This window comes from Poeciliopsis prolifica, unplaced genomic scaffold, assembly GCF_027474105.1.
Source record: "Poeciliopsis prolifica strain line A6 unplaced genomic scaffold, Auburn_PproV2 SCAFFOLD186, whole genome shotgun sequence".
Lineage (NCBI taxonomy): Eukaryota > Metazoa > Chordata > Actinopteri > Cyprinodontiformes > Poeciliidae > Poeciliopsis > Poeciliopsis prolifica.
In genome coordinates, this window is record NW_026562561.1 from 154,422 (window position 1) to 171,031 (window position 16,610).

The 16,610-nt window shown below is 51.0% G+C and overlaps 1 protein-coding gene across 1 annotated transcript in view; it reads right to left on the reverse strand.

The window, feature by feature from the left end:
* Positions 1-316: 316 nt before the first annotated feature.
* Positions 317-16,610, reverse strand: part of LOC129356693 (dystroglycan 1-like) — a 29,886-nt gene continuing 13,592 nt past the window's right edge. Inside the window, 5 exon segments of the mRNA XM_055026256.1 lie at positions 317-2,446; positions 2,449-3,753; positions 3,756-4,143; positions 4,814-5,257; positions 14,569-15,169. Coding sequence (XP_054882231.1) covers positions 2,340-2,446; positions 2,449-3,753; positions 3,756-4,143; positions 4,814-5,257; positions 14,569-14,985 — 2,661 coding nt within the window. The 5' untranslated portion in view covers positions 14,986-15,169 and the 3' untranslated portion in view covers positions 317-2,339.

Here is a 16,610-nt window from a genome sequence, read left to right on the forward strand (position 1 = left end):
GTTTAGCCTGACAGCAGAGAGGCACCTCGATCAGGCTGGATCGATCAGGCCTGACCGATCAGGCCGGATCGATCAAGCTGGGATCGATCAGGCTGGAATCGATCAGGCCGGATCGATCCTCCCTTAATCTCCATCATCCCTGAGGTCCGACTCTCCTGCAGGAACTGATTCATCGTCGCTTCACTCGCCTCCAAATGAAACTCCGTCATGAATCATGTGATTGACTGGACCGGGTCTTCAAAGCAAAACCTTTAACCAGGACAGAAGTTTGGACAAGGTCTGAGGCGAGAAGCAAGAAAGACGAACCAGGCGTCGGTTTGATAAAGGTACCAGTTGGTTTTATTATTACAATGCACACTGGATAAGCAAAAAAAGCCTTGGCATCCCGCGAAAACCAACATCATGACAGTATGAGTCACAGCGTGAGGCTGCATGGAGCGCCGTGCCCCGCCACGCCGCGGGGCGCCACGCCACGCCGCCTGCTCTTATTGCAAAGGGTCACTTCCTGCTCCAACTCAGGCAAAGGATGGAAACAAAACGACTTCCGGGTCTCTGCGGCGCCTCGGAGACGCCTCCACAGCAAAACAATCCAACGTGACCCAAGAGGTGAACTAAGCTAAAACTTTAACAAATCACAGAAGACTAATCATCAATTCAGATCATTTTAATAAACAATTTGAGGCTGTATCAAAATGTAAAAAAAAAAAAACGTTTTTCTGGGAGAAAACTGGCTGGAAATTCAATGTTTTTGTTTTCCTGAATCTCTGGAAAAACCAGGAAAACAAAAGTTGACTTCTGGAGAGACCCAACGTCACGTAGAAAAAAATCAAAGCAAATCAAATGAAACGATCCCTGGTTCAAAGTTTCCGGGTTTCTTGTTCCAGGTTTTAATTGGAGAGGAAAGAGGCGGAGCTGGAATCCTGTGGGAAACCAGTTTAACCAGTAACCAGGAACACACCCGCTCCACATGCAGCCTGAACACCAGGGGGCGCCAGCAGGGTCATCAGGCAGTTACCAGAGCGTCTGACAGTGGGTCAGCAGAGACAGAGCATGTCCAGTAGATGACCGGCTGAGCCGTTAGGGTCACGCTGGGGTCACACTGGGGTCACGCTGGGGTCACGGTGAAGCTGATGGATGTGACATCAGAGCAGGTAAAAACCGACCTCCTCGCCACGAGGCCGGTTCTGTTTCTGAGTCGCTGTCGGTTGCTCTGGTTACCGCCTGCAACCCATCAGGCGGCATGTGGACGGCTTTCTGTCCAAACCGGAGCGTTTCCACACCGACACGGAGCAGCTGGACATTCAATCTGTTTTCTGTCATATTTTGGTTTTTTGATGTGCAAACTGGATGGTCCATGATTGGGACCAGTTCCCACTAGTTCCCACCAGTTCCCACCAGTTCCCACTAGTTCCCACCAGTTCCCATTAGTTCCCACCAGTTCCCATTAGTTCCCACTAGTTCCCACCAGTTCCCATTAGTTCCCACCAGTTCCATTAGTTCCCACTAGTTCCCATTAGTTCCCACCACTTCCCACTAGTTCCCACAGGACTCCAGTCGTTGCTCTTACTGTCTGGTTTCTCCAGTCTCAGAGGACTGGACTGAAAGTTGTGGCTGATTTGTCTTGTAGAAAAACAGGAATAAAAAAATCACCTGTTAATATTTTGGAAGATGATTCTTTCTCTCCCACTTTGCTCCACCAAATAAAAAATCTTCCAGACAAACAGTGAACTTAAAACCAACAAAACAAACGATTATTCATCTCTACCTTGTTATTCTCAGCTAGACTTTGTGAATAAGGATAAAAACCGAGTTAAAAGGCAAACCGTTATGAATCCAAACACACACACACACACACACACACACACACACACACACACACACACACACACACACACACACACACACACACACACACACACACACACACACTCTCGCGGTCTAGGGCTCGAGGTTCTGATGCGTGTCTGGTGACGCTAGCAGGACACAGCGGCTGTTAGGCAACGATTCAGTCCAGTGAAAAATAAAAGTTATCGGGGAAAAAGACAAAAAGTCAGATCCAGTTTTCAAATGTAGAAAAAGCTGAAATGCTGAGAGGAGAGCGGCTCTCCCGGTGGTTTCCTCTGGGTCGAGTCAGCGGCCCGCTGGGATCAGAACGCGGCGGCTACCACAGAACCAGTGGTCCCTCAAAGCCGTAGCAAACCCACCCAGACCATCGCCTCCGTTGTTTTGGAACTTTAGCACCTCTTGACATCACTTCCTGTAAAAGTCCAGACAGAAACAGCAGAACCCAGCGCAGTTCCTGGAGCCTCCCTCCGCCGTGAGGGGAGGGCAGCCGGGCCTTATGGCGGCACGTAGGGGGGCGGCGACCTGTACGGCGTCATGTTCTTTGGACGGGAGCCCTTCCCCTCCTGGGGAGCCGTGAAGGGAGGAGGCGGCTGGTAGGGGGTGCGTTGGGGTCTTCGTCTCGCAGGGCGGTGTACTCCCCCAGCATCTCCTGGTTGAGGGGCGTGGTCTCTGGGCTGGCCATGTTTGGGTACTCGGGGGGCGGCAGCGGCGGCTTCTCTTCCTGCAGAATCAGCGGCATGCTGGAGGAGGGCGGCGGCTTGGAGTCGTCCAGCTCGTCGGCGAAGATGATAGGCACCCCCTTTTTGATGAAGGTGGCCTGATCCTCGATGGTCAGCTTTCCCCGCCGCTTCTTCCTGTAGCAGATCATGGCGATGATCCCCGCAATGAGCAGAATGGCCGCCACCACCACGGCAGGGATCACCGTGTGAAGGTAGACGTCATCAGTGCTGTGGCGGCTCGACCCCAGGCCTGGAGTGACAGCGGAAGGTTCTGGGATGTCGACCTCTGCTGGCGGGATGAAGGAATACGTCCGGCAGCTGGCTCTGCCCCGCACCTTCACCTCCAGCGGAGAGAAGTCCGGCCCCATGTACGTTCTGAACTTTGGTGAGGGTCTTCCGTCGGCGTCTCCCAGCGTCCTGCTCATGTTCCTGAGCTGCTCCTTGGGACACGGCTGCTGCGGCAGGCTGCTGTTGGTCCATTCCACCACGATCGAGCCTTTGCTGATGTTCCTCAGGCTCACTGTGCTGCTGTTGCGGTCGCCCAGAACGTACGCCAGCTTCTTGACCAGCAGGATCTTCTTGTGGATGTTGTTGGTGATGAGCCGTGGCTCTCCTTCGAAGCGGGCTGTGAAAACGACTGGCGTTTTGTCATTGGCAGGCCAGCGGTTCACTTTGACTTCAAACGCGTCGATGGCGTTGCGGCCTCCTTTGTCGGTCGCCTGCATGAAGTACTCGTGCTTCCCGACGTGCTGAACGTCCGGCAGGCCGTACAGCAGCTGGCTGGTGGTGTTGAACTGGATCCAGGACTCCTCTCCAACCACATCCTTGTGGTTCTGTTTCAGAGACAGGCGGAGCTTGTCTGTGGTTCCGTCCTCTTTGTCAAAGAAGGTATCAGACGGGATTTTAACCTCGAAGTACGTTCCCACCAGTGCAACGACCTGATCGATGGGGTTCCTCAGCACCGGCTTCTTGTTGTTTGGGTCGTCGATGACACCAGGCGACGGCGTGCTGGCTGTGGGGGCTTTGGGTGGTGGGCTCTTCGGGGTGGTGCTGGTTGGTTTCCTGGGTGGTTCTTTGGGTGGGATGGTGGGCGTGGCGGTAGCCTCTACAGGGATCTTCCTGGACATGGACGGCTGAATGGAAACGGTGCTGGTGGTGACAACAACCTTGGTCGGCTGAGGCGGGCCAGGGTCGGGGTGTGGGCGATGGGGTCACGGATTCTGATTGTAGGCTTCCCTGGCAGAGGCACAGGGCCCCGAACCGGAGGGGCAGAACTTTCTGTGGGCGCAGCGATGGAGGGAGAGGAGAGAGTCGGGACGATCCTGACCGGAGGTTCAGCCGCCGTGGTTGGAGGAAGAACGGCCAGGACGGGCGTCGGGGTGTTGTTCAGCTGCCTTCTCACTCGCTTTGGGACTTGTGGCTTCTTGTTGGCGATGTGCCATCCCACCACAGGGTACCCCAGCCTGGCAGACATGGATCCGTCTTTAGCTGGACCCTGGACGCTGTTGATGTCTGGAACGGTGGTCCGGTCCAGGAAGCAGCCCAGCTTCCATGACAGAAGAGCTCCGTTCTCCACCACCTGAGAAACAAACACAGCGGTGAAGCTGCTGGGTTTCTGTACGATTCGGCCAATGATTCAATTATCAAAGAGGAGAGAAACAGCAGCTGACCGTTCTGTAACATTATAGCTGCTCTAATGAGACGGATTATTTTTGCAGTTCGATTTCTGCAGCAGCTCCTGAACCCAAGAGAAGCTCTGTGAGAAATATTAGGCTGAGTTTAAGGCCTGCTGATGAACTCCAGTCTTTTAGGACCTGAAAGGTAAATCCTGAGTTTTACTCACTTACACTAAGGAAAAATAGTGTCTTGCAGATATGGCAGCTTGAGTTTTTGTGGTGACAAATCACATTTTTTATGTTTGTGTGGGGAGAACAGATGCATGTGAATTATTTACTAAGATGTTTCAGAAAGTAAAGAAACTGTTTTGGTTTCTGGCTTGTTGATAATCTGGCCAGCTGCTGAAGATGGAAGCAGCAAACTGAAGGCTGGGAGGAGAACCAGATTGTTGCCCTGTTAGCATCGACAGCTAACAGAAGCTCAGAGGTTCATGTGACTGAACCTCTGAACTTCGAAAGAAGAAGAATAAACGCTAAACATATTAATTATGCACAGAAACCAGGAGAAGTTATGAACAAAGTTTAACTTATTGTCCTTTGTTAGCTTACAGCCAACCATCTTTATCTGCTGACCTTCTTGGCGTTTCCTGGCCCGGCCATGAAGGCCGACATGTCGAACAGCCGGTTGTTGACCACTGGCAGCATCTTCATGCCCTGCAGCTCCACGCCTGAGAAGCTCCTCATCCTGTCCAGCAGCTCCACGCGCTGCGCCGAGCTCATCTTGGTCAGATCGGCGTCCAGAATCACCGTCAGGACCGTGACCGGCTCCTCGTTGCTACACAAGAAGAGCTGGACGGGATCGTCCGCCGCCGCGCCGGACAGCGCCGCCGCCGAGTCGCCGTCATCCGGGTGAACCTCGATGGAAAACTCCTCTGAGGATGAGGAAGTGCGGTTGGAGATGGTGACAGAGATGTAGTGGACTCCTTTATCCTCGTCCAGAGGGAGCCCCCGCAGGACGCCGCTGCCGGCGTCCCAGTGCAGCCAGGCGGGCAGCGAGCCTTTCCCAACCTCCGTCACCTGGAGACAAACCAGAGAGCAGCAATGAGCCGCCGGTGTCATCAAGACGGGAGATTCACACTTTGGGTACCACGGCAACTTGGATTAGAGCACAAGTTATCGACTGATAAGTTAAAGTCGACAAATAATTAACTGATAAAACGTCTGTTTCTTTAAGAAGCTCCTGCTCTGTCTGAAGCTCCGCCTCCAGGAAGTGGTCCCAACATGGCTCCTCTATTTCCCAACGCTGCTCTGAGCAGCAGCTCCGATGATGAGCTCAGCTGCTGTTTGCTAGTTGCTGCTGGCTAGTCTGAAGGAGCCGAGAGAGGGAGCAGCTGGAGGGCGGGGCTACGTCCATCCAGGTGATTTTCACAGCTGAACGGTTGCCATGGAGATTACAGGATTTTCAAACATGCATAAAACAATCAAAGCAACGCTCCATGTTTGTTTCTGATGACAATAACAAAAAGATATTTTACGTCATGTTGCCTTTAAAATTCTGGCTTTTCGTTTCTATCAAGAGGGTCGGCCATCTTTCCAAATCATACCCACCAAAATCAGTCAAATTAAATGTGGTGAATTAAAAAAACAAAGAAACAAATCTGAACAATTTCTTGAGTCGGCTGAATTACATCGAGTTTATATTTCAAAACAGAACCGCAGAAATGCATCTGGACTTTGTTTGGACCGTTTCTCCTTCCTGGTTAGTGCTGCCATCTTTGTTTCTGTATGAACTGGCTCAGGTTGAGGAGGCCCAGAGGCGCCCTCTTCTGGATGGTGGCCAAACTACAACTCTGAGCTAATAAACCATGATCAGTTTGTGAACTGGTTCCATCTGCTGTATTTGTACCAGTCAGCTGCTGCGAGAGGCTGAATCAGTCGGCGTTTCGATTCAGGTACCTGGACAAGAAATCCAGTTCGCCCTCCTCTTCCTCACATGCAAATACAAACGCAGAGCTGAATCGTTATTTAAACGCGGCTAAAACTAAAATAAGTCGGTCGATTATGAGGCTGATGAAGAGAAATGGATCACAGGGGAGGGACGATGAAGATAAGCTCAGGAACAAGCGTGACTCCCCCACCCACAAATTAATTCTGTGGCTAATAAATCCCAGTTAATGAATTATGCAGCGAGCTGCTCCCAGGATGCATCATTACAGCGGCAGCAGGACCGCAAGAAGCAAACCGAGAGACGGAGCTCAAGGCTCTCATCCCTGTGGAGACAGCAGGTCCTCTGACGAGACAGGAGACGGGCGTTCACGTCTTCTGCTCCACCCACTGCTCCACCCACTGCTCCATCTGCTGCTCCACCTGCTCCACCTGCTGCTCCACCTGCTGCCCACTGCTCCACCTGCTGCTCCACCCACTCCACCTGCTCCACCCACTGCTCCACCCACTGCTCCACCCACTGCTCCACCTGCTGCTCCACCTGCTGCCCACTGTCCACCCACTGCTCCACCCGCTGCTCCACCTGCTGCTCCACCTGCTCCACCTGCTCCACCTGCTGCCCCGCCGCTGGTTTTAAATCACGAAACAAGAACACAGATTTCATCACCACAACAGAGACGGGACAAAACAGTTTCAAAAGCTGAATTTCAACAAAATCTCCTCTAAACTCCTTTTATTAACCTAAACTCTGTTTAGGTTAATAAGTTTTTCTCATGTCGATGTATGAAGGATTTTTAACTGCAGATTCATTATTTGCTAAAAATGACCAAGGAATGATGAAATATTTATTACTCAGAAAAGAACTGAATCATTAGGAAGGAACTGAATCATTAGGAAGGAACTGAATCATTTGCTTTTTTCCATTTTCTCATGTATTTCCAACATTGTCTAAAACAATGTTATGTAGTGAAATCAGAAATCTGCATAATGTGACTAACAGGTAGGTGGATGAGCCGATGAACCAAGAACATTTCCTAAAAATTCAAAGGTCAAAGGTCAACATTTTGTATAAGCCAAAAGATTTCTCATTGGACTCGGTCCTGAAGGAGGGACGTTTCCATTCAGACTGAGAAAATGATGTCGAGCTCAGAGCCAATCAAATGCAGAGAAGGAGCAGATCCTCTCCTCTGATTGGCTCCAGTTCAACTAGAAAAAGACTTTATTTCCATCGTGAACCTCTGACCTGTGGGAAACGGACCAAACCAACCTGTGGCTCAGGTTCCTCTGCAGGCTGGAAAACAGGAAAACCACTAAACTTTTCCTGTTGGAATCAAAATCAAAATAATTTTATGCAATCAAACTTTTTCTTGTTTCTGTTCCTACATGTGAAATCGTTATGGAAAACGACCAGTGAACCCAGTGATAAATGCTCATCTGGAGTCGAACCCTTTCAACTCCCGGCAGAAACTTCGTCCTTCCTCCTCCTCTCTCAGAGGAAGGTTGGAAAAAGTTTCCAGTCGTTTCCGGCGTAAAGCTTCAGAGGAGCCTGATGTTCGGCTCCACGGGCCGTCAGCTGAGAGAAACCAGCCTCCTGCAGGACGGGTCCGGAAGAAACGGGACAGAACCGTCTCTGGAAAGCTGCTGCAGTCAGAACCCGTCTCTGGAAAGCTGCTGCAGTCAGAACCCGTCTCTGGAAAGCTGCTGCAGTCAGAACCCGTCTCTGGAAAGCTGCTGCAGTCAGAACCCGTCTCTGGAAAGCTGCTGCAGTCAGAACCCGTCTCTGGAAAGCTGCAGCAGTGGCGCAGGGATGGCAAGCGGAGTGAATTTATCCGCCTCGTTCAGGAGCGTTACTGCAGAGGAACTGGCTCTCCATGATGGATTATAATGTCGGGTTTGAAGAATGAACGGCAGGCGGAGCAGCCACATCTGTTTGGCCCCAACTTAAAAGGCTTCATTAAAAGGAAACGAGTGATAATCTCATCAGCTGCAGCTCCTTTCATCATCATGAGCCGCCGTGACTATCAGCAGGCAGGACAGCCAGGAAGCCGCCGCCGTGCAGCAGGCTGGCCTCCAAACCAACCGGCTCCAGGAGCGACAGGCGTGAAACGCAGGGAGACGTTACCGCATCCGGCGGATTCCTCTGCGTGGCCGCCTCCTGGTGGGCGGGGTCAAGGGTTGCACAGTGAGCTCATCATCGTAAAGTTTGACCTGACAGCTTCATATGAGGGCGACATCATTAACGTCAGACTGGAAGCTGCAACAACATGGCGACAGACTTCACTGCTTCAGAGGATTTCACTGCAGAATTTAACCAATCAGTGAGCTGGAGGCCAGAGGCGGCCACTGATTGGCTCTTCAGATGTTTAATAAATCGATCTAAACTGAAAACTCATCAATGTGGAAATTAATCTACCAATAATGTGCTTTGAGTTTGGTCCATTTAGAAAATGTACGGATGAATAAATGAAGTTCCAGACCTCCGCCACCAGGGGGCGGCTGTCCTGAATGCGTTGGAGATGAAGAGCAGGTCACGTGTCTGGAAAGCAGCCAAGGTGGGCGGAGCCAAGATGGCTAACAAAATTAACCCGAGTATTTAATTAAAGTAGTCAAAGTTCATGTTACTTGTTTCCAAACTTATTTAGTTTAATATTTGCTTTTATAATCTGAAACAGCTTCAGTATTTAGAAAAGACTATTATTGGCTGTCTCTGTTTCCTAGCAGCAGGCGGGTCGCGGGTTCGAGTCCCACCCTGCGGTCCGGTCTCCTGTTTGGGTCCCAGCTGGAACCAGAACCGGGCCGTTCAGTTCTGCCATATTTTAATGGCCGCTGCTTCCGCGTGTCTGTGGGCTGCGGTGCGGCGCGCATGCGCAGCCGCCCGTCTGAAGACATGAAAGTTACGACCCGTAATGTCTTCCTCATGTTCGCCGCTCCCAGATTAGATCCATTAATAGTACCGGCCCGTTTTCCTGGAACCGGCTGCGGCTCGGGGAATTTTCCGTCCGGCTCCCGAACCGCTCAGCCGGCACCGCCGTCCTCCGTTTGGACCGGCCCGCAGGAGTTCTGGTTCTGCCCGTTCATTTCCTTCAGTGTAAACAAAAGGAGGAGCAGAAGGTAGTGGTGGCGAGCTGAGCTCTGATTGGCCAGTTCGGCTCGGTTCTGCAGGTTCTGCTCCCACAGTGGGAAAGTTGCTGCCGTGGATTTCAGCCACTAATTTATTTTTAAGAGCAGAAAATGAGCCAGAGGTGGAAACGCTGCTGTGAACATCCACCTGGCAGCGGCTGGCAGCGGCCAGCGCTTCACCTCCATCCCTCCATCATCCCTCCATCATCCCTCCATTCCTCCATCCATCCCTCCATCATCCCTCCATTCCTCTATCCATCCATCCATCATCCCTCCATTCCTCTATCCATCCCTCCATCCATCCCTCCATTCTCTATCCATCACATTTTCCGCTGCATGTCCCTCTGCCAGCTCCTCTTCATCCTCCTAAATATGAGGCTTTTCTAACAATGACCTCCTTTCTCCTCCTTTCTCCTCCAACAATGAGGCTTTCTTCCTCCTCATCTTCTCGATTCCTCCTCATTCTTCCCTCTCTCCTCTCTCCTCCCGGTGATTAAACGTTGCTTTTCCCAGGATCCTCCAGCTGCTGGTTCTCAAACCGTTACTGGGAGGAAGCTGGAGAACCCGGAGACGGAAACATCCTGAACATCCAGATCCCAACCGAACCCCCAGTAAAGACAGAAATCACTTTTTAATGATGTTATTCTGGAGTTAATAAATAAAGCAGCAGGAGGCTCAGATCCGGAGGCGTAGGGGAGGAGGGGGAAGGGTCAGACCGCCACGGTCCAATCGGAGCGGCTGGGACCCGGACCGAGTCAGAACAGGAACATTCAGGGTGAGCCACAACATTTATTCCCAATTCTCATTTTATACAATTCAGAATCGATACACAAAGTCCCCAAATCAATTTTAAATATAAAATGACAAAACGAGTCCACTGTTTGTTGTGACGTCATCAAGCAGCCGGTTCTGGAAGGTTCTGATGAAGCACCGAGGCAAAGAGGGAACTCCAAACATGAAGGAACATTTCAAACTCACGTTGGTTCTGAATTCCCAGGAAGACTGAGCTTCACCGAGGTCAAAGTTCACACGATGAGGAGCAAGGAACAATGGTAGTGGGCGGAGCCAAACCTGGGAGGAGGGTTTCCAGAACCAGTAATGGTTTCCAGAACCAGTAATGGTTTCAACCAGTAATGGTTTCCAGAACCAGTAATGGTTTCCAGAACCAGTAATGGTTTCCAGAACCAGCACATCCAGTTGAATCATGAATGAATGTGGAAGAAAATAATCCGGAACATGTGAGTCCAGCTGCTGCTGTACGTTTAATTACATAGCAACATGGCCGCCAGCGCTGCGGCGCCAGGAACCTCATGGCAGCGTGCTACAGCACCCGGCCCGGCCCGGCCCGGCCCGGCCCGGGACTCATATGTTCTGCTGGGTTTTATCTCCTCCCAGTTCTCCAGTTTTCCGCTCCCGTCCTGCCAGCTGCCAGAGAGGCTGCAGAGCTTCACTGGAAAAACACAACGGTTTGAGATCCGAGCAGCAGAGAGACGACGATTAAAGACCCGGAGAACCAAGCGACGGGTTCTGGAGGAACCGCAAAGCTGCAGTAAGAGCCCAGCAGGGGGAATCAAAAAGTTAAGAACAAAAACAAAAAACAGAAGCTGGAGAGGGAAAAAAACTGAAACAGCTGAGGATTTGAGCAGGTTTTAGTGCCGTCTCAGGGTCCTAGTTAAATCCTGGGGAACTTTTCTAGGGCCAGGTGTGGAATGTAAAATAAAATGCAAAATATAAAAACATTGGCTGTTTTAGAAGCAGTTCCCTGGAAACCAGTTCTTCTGCAGCTTCCTCTGCAGAAGATCCGACAGAACATCTCAGACCAGATCGTGTTTCCATTTCTCAGGAAAAATGAAATTAATGAGGAAAAGGTTTGAAGTTTGGATCAGAACCAAACCCCGACCGACCGTGAAACATCAGACCGTCTGATTAAAAGGGCTGCCATCTGCTAAGCTAACAGCAGGGCTGCTAAGCTAACAGGAGGGCTGCTAAGCTAACAGGAGGGCTGCTAAGCTAACAGGAGGGCTGCTAAGCTAACAGGAGGGCTGCTAAGCTAACAGCAGGGCTGCTAAGCTAACAGGAGGGCTGCTAAGCTAACAGCAGAGCTACTAAGCTAACAGCAGGGCTGCTAAGCTAACAGCAGGGCTGCTAAGCTAACAGGAGGGCTATAGGCTTCCACATTTAGTCCCACTGAAAAGGGGGACTAAATCAGACTGTCTGATCCCCTTTACTCTGACACCACCAAATAAACTCCAGCTGAATTACTGTTGCAGAAGGAGCGCTGCGGCAGCCATCTTTACTGCTGTGGGTCGGAAACCGTTCACACAGAAGTCTGACTGGGGTCTCATTAAACTAGCAGCAAGAACGATCTCGCAAAACCAGTTTGATGTTTTGTAGCTGGAACCTGATGGAGGCTGCAGGTGATGATCAGGAAAACGCCATACAACCAGATAAACGGTGATGCATTCACTGTCCTGGCCTAAAAACCGCCAGCAGAGGCTGAACGTGCAGGCGGGACGGGCGTGCTGCGGGCGGACCCCGCCCCAACCTGAGCTGAGAAATTGATTTGGCCTTTCCCTCTGAAACCCGCCGACCTTCCAGAACAGCTGGGGGGAGGGAGGGGTTCAGAGGGAGGGGTGCAGAGGGAGGGGTGCAGATGGAGGGGTGCAGATGGAGGGGTGCAGAGGGAGGGGTGCAGGACGAGCAATAAAAGATGAGGAAGAGGAGGGGAAGAGAGTATGGAAGGAAAAATAAGGAGAAGAAACTCCCAGCTCTAACCTTTTACAGGAATCTAACCTGTAACCTTCCATTAGACAGTCGGGATGTTTCCCCAAACAGAGACCTTCCTGAGGCCCTGAAGGGCCTCCTGCCCCCCCAGACGCCCCTAACCCCCCCACCCTCCAGCAGAGGGTGTTAGCTGAGCGACCCGCCCCGGAACGAGGGATGAGTGTCAGGACAACAAAACCAGCAGAAACTTTCAGAGCCGCCTGCTGCTGATGGAACGTTTGTTGAGACAAACAGCGTTCCCCACAGAGAGAGTGTGTGTGTGTGTGTGTGTATGTGTGTGTGTGTGTGTGTGTGTATGTGTGTGTGTATGTCTGTGTGTGTGTGTGTCTGTGTGTGTGTGTGTGTGTGTCTGTGTGTGTTGTGTCTGTGTGTGTGTGTATGTCTGTGTGTGTATGTGTGTGTGTCTGTGTGTGTGTGTGTGTGTATGTCTGTGTGTGTGTGTGTGTGTGTGTCTGTGTGTGTCTGTGTGTGTATGTCTGTGTGTGTGTGTGTGTGTGTGTGTGTCTGTGTGTGTATGTCTGTGTGTGTGTGTGTGTCTGTGTGTGTGTGTGTGTCTGTGTGTGTGTGTGTATGTCTGTGTGTGTGTGTGTCTGTGTGTGTGTGGGCAGGGTGCTCCAGCTGCAGGTGAAGGAGGACAGGAAGGACACAGACTTTAATGTTTCCTCCTGAGATTTCATTACAGAAAATCGGCTATTTTGTAAAATGAGCTGCGATTACAGGTGAAATATTTCTGTAAAGGACCACACAGCGCCGATTCCTGCGGCAGGTTTTCAGACAGATGATTCTCCAAGTTCACGAGGAGTGGAGAAGTTTCAGGGACCGGGCCGGTTCTGCCTCAGAGCTCTGAATGGACCTGGAAGGAGAACCAACCGGAGGGGCGAGGAACCTCTTCAGGCCCGGGAACTTCACAGCTCCCCCACAGGAAGATGGAGAGGGTCAGCAGCCTCTCCCTCCAGGACCTGCTGATGGACGGCAGGAAGCCGCACTGCGTCAGGTCCATCAGGTCCATCAGATCCATCAGATCCATCAGGACCATCAGGTCCATCAGATCCATCAGGTCCATCAGGACCATCAGGTCCATCAGGTCCATCAGGTCCATCAGATCCATCAGGACCATCAGGTCCATCAGATCCATCAGGTCCATCAGATCCATCAGATCCATCAGGACCATCGGGTTCATCAGATCCATCAGGTCCATCAGGTCCATCAGATCCATCAGGTCCATCAGATCCATCAGGTCCATCAGGTCCATCAGATCCATCAGGTCCATCAGATCCATCAGGTCCATCAGGTCCATCAGATCCATCAGGACCATCAGGTCCATCAGGTCCATCAGGTCCATCAGGTCCATCAGGACCATCAGGACCATCAGGTTCATCAGATCCATCAGGACCATCAGGACCATCAGATCCATCAAGTCCATCAGGTCCATCAGATCCATCAGGTCCATCAGGACCATCAGGTCCATCAAGTCCATCAGGTCCATCAGATCCATCAGGACCATCAGGACCATCAGGTTCATCAGGTCCATCAGGACCATCAGGACCATCAGATCCATCAGGACCATCAGATCCATCAGATCCATCAGGACCATCAGGACCATCAGGTTCATCAGGACCATCAGGACCATCAGGTTCATCAGGACCATCAGGTCCATCAGATCCATCAGGTCCATCAGGTCCATCAGGTCCATCAGGACCATCAGGTCCATCAGGACCATCAGGTCCATCAGGTCCATCAGGACCATCAGATCCATCAGGTCCATCAGGTCCATCAGGTCCATCAGGACCATCAGGTCCATCAGGTCCATCAGGTCCATCAGGTCCATCAGGACCATCAGGTCCATCAGGTCCATCAGGTCCATCAGATCCATCAGATCCATCAGGTCCATCAGGTCCATCAGATCCATCAGATCCATCAGATCCATCAGATCCATCAGGTCCATCAGGTCCATCAGGTCCATCAGGTCCAACGGCCGACACAAAGAGTCTCCGCTCGGACTCTGATCTACCTTCTTCTCAGCAGAATCCAGAAACTCCTGAGGACTTCCTCAATAAACCAGCTGCAGCTCCTGAACTCATCGTTTATCGGTCATCATACGGTAAGTAGTGCTGCAGCGTTCATCAAGTCCAGAGGACTCCAAAGCTTCATTCACAACCTGATGGTGACAAGCTGCAAAAACACAAACCTTACCAAGTCATTTTGGTACAAATATGTCAGTTAATTTGAAATAAGACAAAACTAACTTGCATGTGACTTTTCAGATTTGTTCTAAATGAACAATTCCTTAATATTGATGAAAAAGTTCTAATTCCGCTGGTAGATTATTTCACTAATAACACTGGAAAAACATGGAGTCTCAGTAGAACCAAAATGACTTGGAGGGATTTGGGTTTTTTTGGCTTGTCGCCGCTGTGGGCCGGCTGACTGAGTGGGAATCGAACCGGCAACCCACCGATTACAGGACAGATTCCAGGATAACCGGCTTCACCTCCTGCTTCAGCATGCATCTTTCCATGCGACGCTTTGTGCTGACTCACCTTGACGATGTCTCCCAGCTGAACAACCTCCATCTTGTTTGGCACCTTGATCTGGAAAACGCGGCCCACCGCCGCTGAGGAGTCTGGGAAAGCTGCGGGCGCGACGGCTTCCTGCCGGCTCGCCGCCAGGCTGCCGAGCTCCGCGGCCTGCCGGCTGTCCATCGCTTCCTGGAAGTCCTGCAGCAGCGAGGAGTGCATGGAGGCCTCCAGGTCGCCGCCCAGCTCCTCGCCGTCTCCGCCCGCCTCCAGCAGCACCAGTCCTCCCAGCATGTCCAGCTCCAGCTCGGCGCGGGCCGCAGGCGGCGTCCAGCCCGCGGCGGCGAGCAGCAGCACCAACAGCCAGACTGTAGTCCTGGGCAGAGTCCCGCCGTGACCTCTGACCCTCCTCAGCCAGCCCGCACCGCCCTCACCGCACATTCTGGGCCTTTTGTCTGCCCGACAGCGAAGCAGAGAGCAGCAGGAGGGAGGATGATGATGATGAGGAAGGAGGGGCGGGCCGCAGGGGAAGCATGCACCCCCAGCAGATCCACCAAATCCGTCCTTCCAAACCCCCCGCCTCCTTTTGTCCTCAGAGCACCGGCGGTCCCATCGGGTCGGAGATCTGGAAGGAGAGGAAGACGAGAGGAAGACGAGAGGTGAGCCGACGATGAAGAACCTCACAGCCAATCCAACCTCAGAAATCTGGCTGATAAAAATCCATCCTGCACCGGAGCGCCGGGAGTAATCTGATTAGTTCAGCTCCGGTTTGGGGAATAAAGGATGAAAGATGGAGAGATGAAGGAGGGGGAGGTGACTTAACCAACAATGGCCAACCAGCCGGGGCTTTCTGGGGGAGCCCAATGAATGCATGCCTTCTCCATTGTGAGGTCAAACCGAGTGTGTGTTGCAGGCCTGAACTCAGATCCCCTCCTGACTGAGTGTGTGTTGGAACAAAAGGCCTCAGGGAGTGAAAGAAAGCAGAGAAGACGGGTGGGAAAGAGGGAGAGTCCCGCTGTGATTCCACTTTGTCCCGTCAGAGAAAGTGCATTCTCTGCAGGAGCCTCCTAGCAACAACACGTCGCCTCCCACCAAACTTTGCTTTCAATCCTTTAAAGCTGCTAAAAACACTTTTCCATCAGCGAAAAGTCCAGACGCAGCCTTCTCCGTTCTGCAGCCAGCTTTTCATCCTGCTGCTCTGGTCGTTGCCTCACCTCTCCAGATCTGCATATGTAATTTTTAATAACTACAGTATTAACTACAGTGTACTGTAAATTAGTAACACCTTATTAAAACCTCAGCGAGAAAACAGATGCTTCTATTTATCTTTAATTTCCCATCTCTGGGACAATAAACAATATTTAATTATTAATCTATTCTGTCCTTTCCTGTCACCATGAAAAACAATGCAGGTCAGATTTATGACTTCTTGTCACCATAAACTGAACTGTGCTTTTCCATCAACATCAACCTTTAATCCATCAGAGAAAATGATTCAGACGTTTTGTTTGGGTTTATATCTGCAGCCGTGTGATTATGAGGCTCTGATAAACTTTTGTTATTGTTGCAATAAATAACCTTAATAATGCAAAAATACTGAAATGTTTAGCAAATGTTATAAAATAAGTTCCAACAGAACACATCAGCCTCACTGACATCTGATAAAACAGACGCTAACAGATGCTAACAGACATCAACAGATGCTAACAGATGCTAACAGACGCTAACAGATGCTGACAGATGCTAACAGACACCAACAGACGCTAACAGACGCTAACAGATGCTAACAGACACCAACAGACGCTAACAGATGCTAACAGACGCTAACAGATGCTAACAGACACCAACAGACGCTAACAGATGCTAACAGATGCTAACAGATGCTAACAGACACCAACAGACGCTAACAGACGCTAACAGATGCTAACAGACACCAACAGACGCTAACAGATGCTAATGGATGCTAACAGACACCAACAGATGCTAATGATATGGTGGAGATATGTTTGTTTCTTCTGAATGTGAATGAATCAGGGATGTATTTTCTATTGTTAAATCATTGTTAT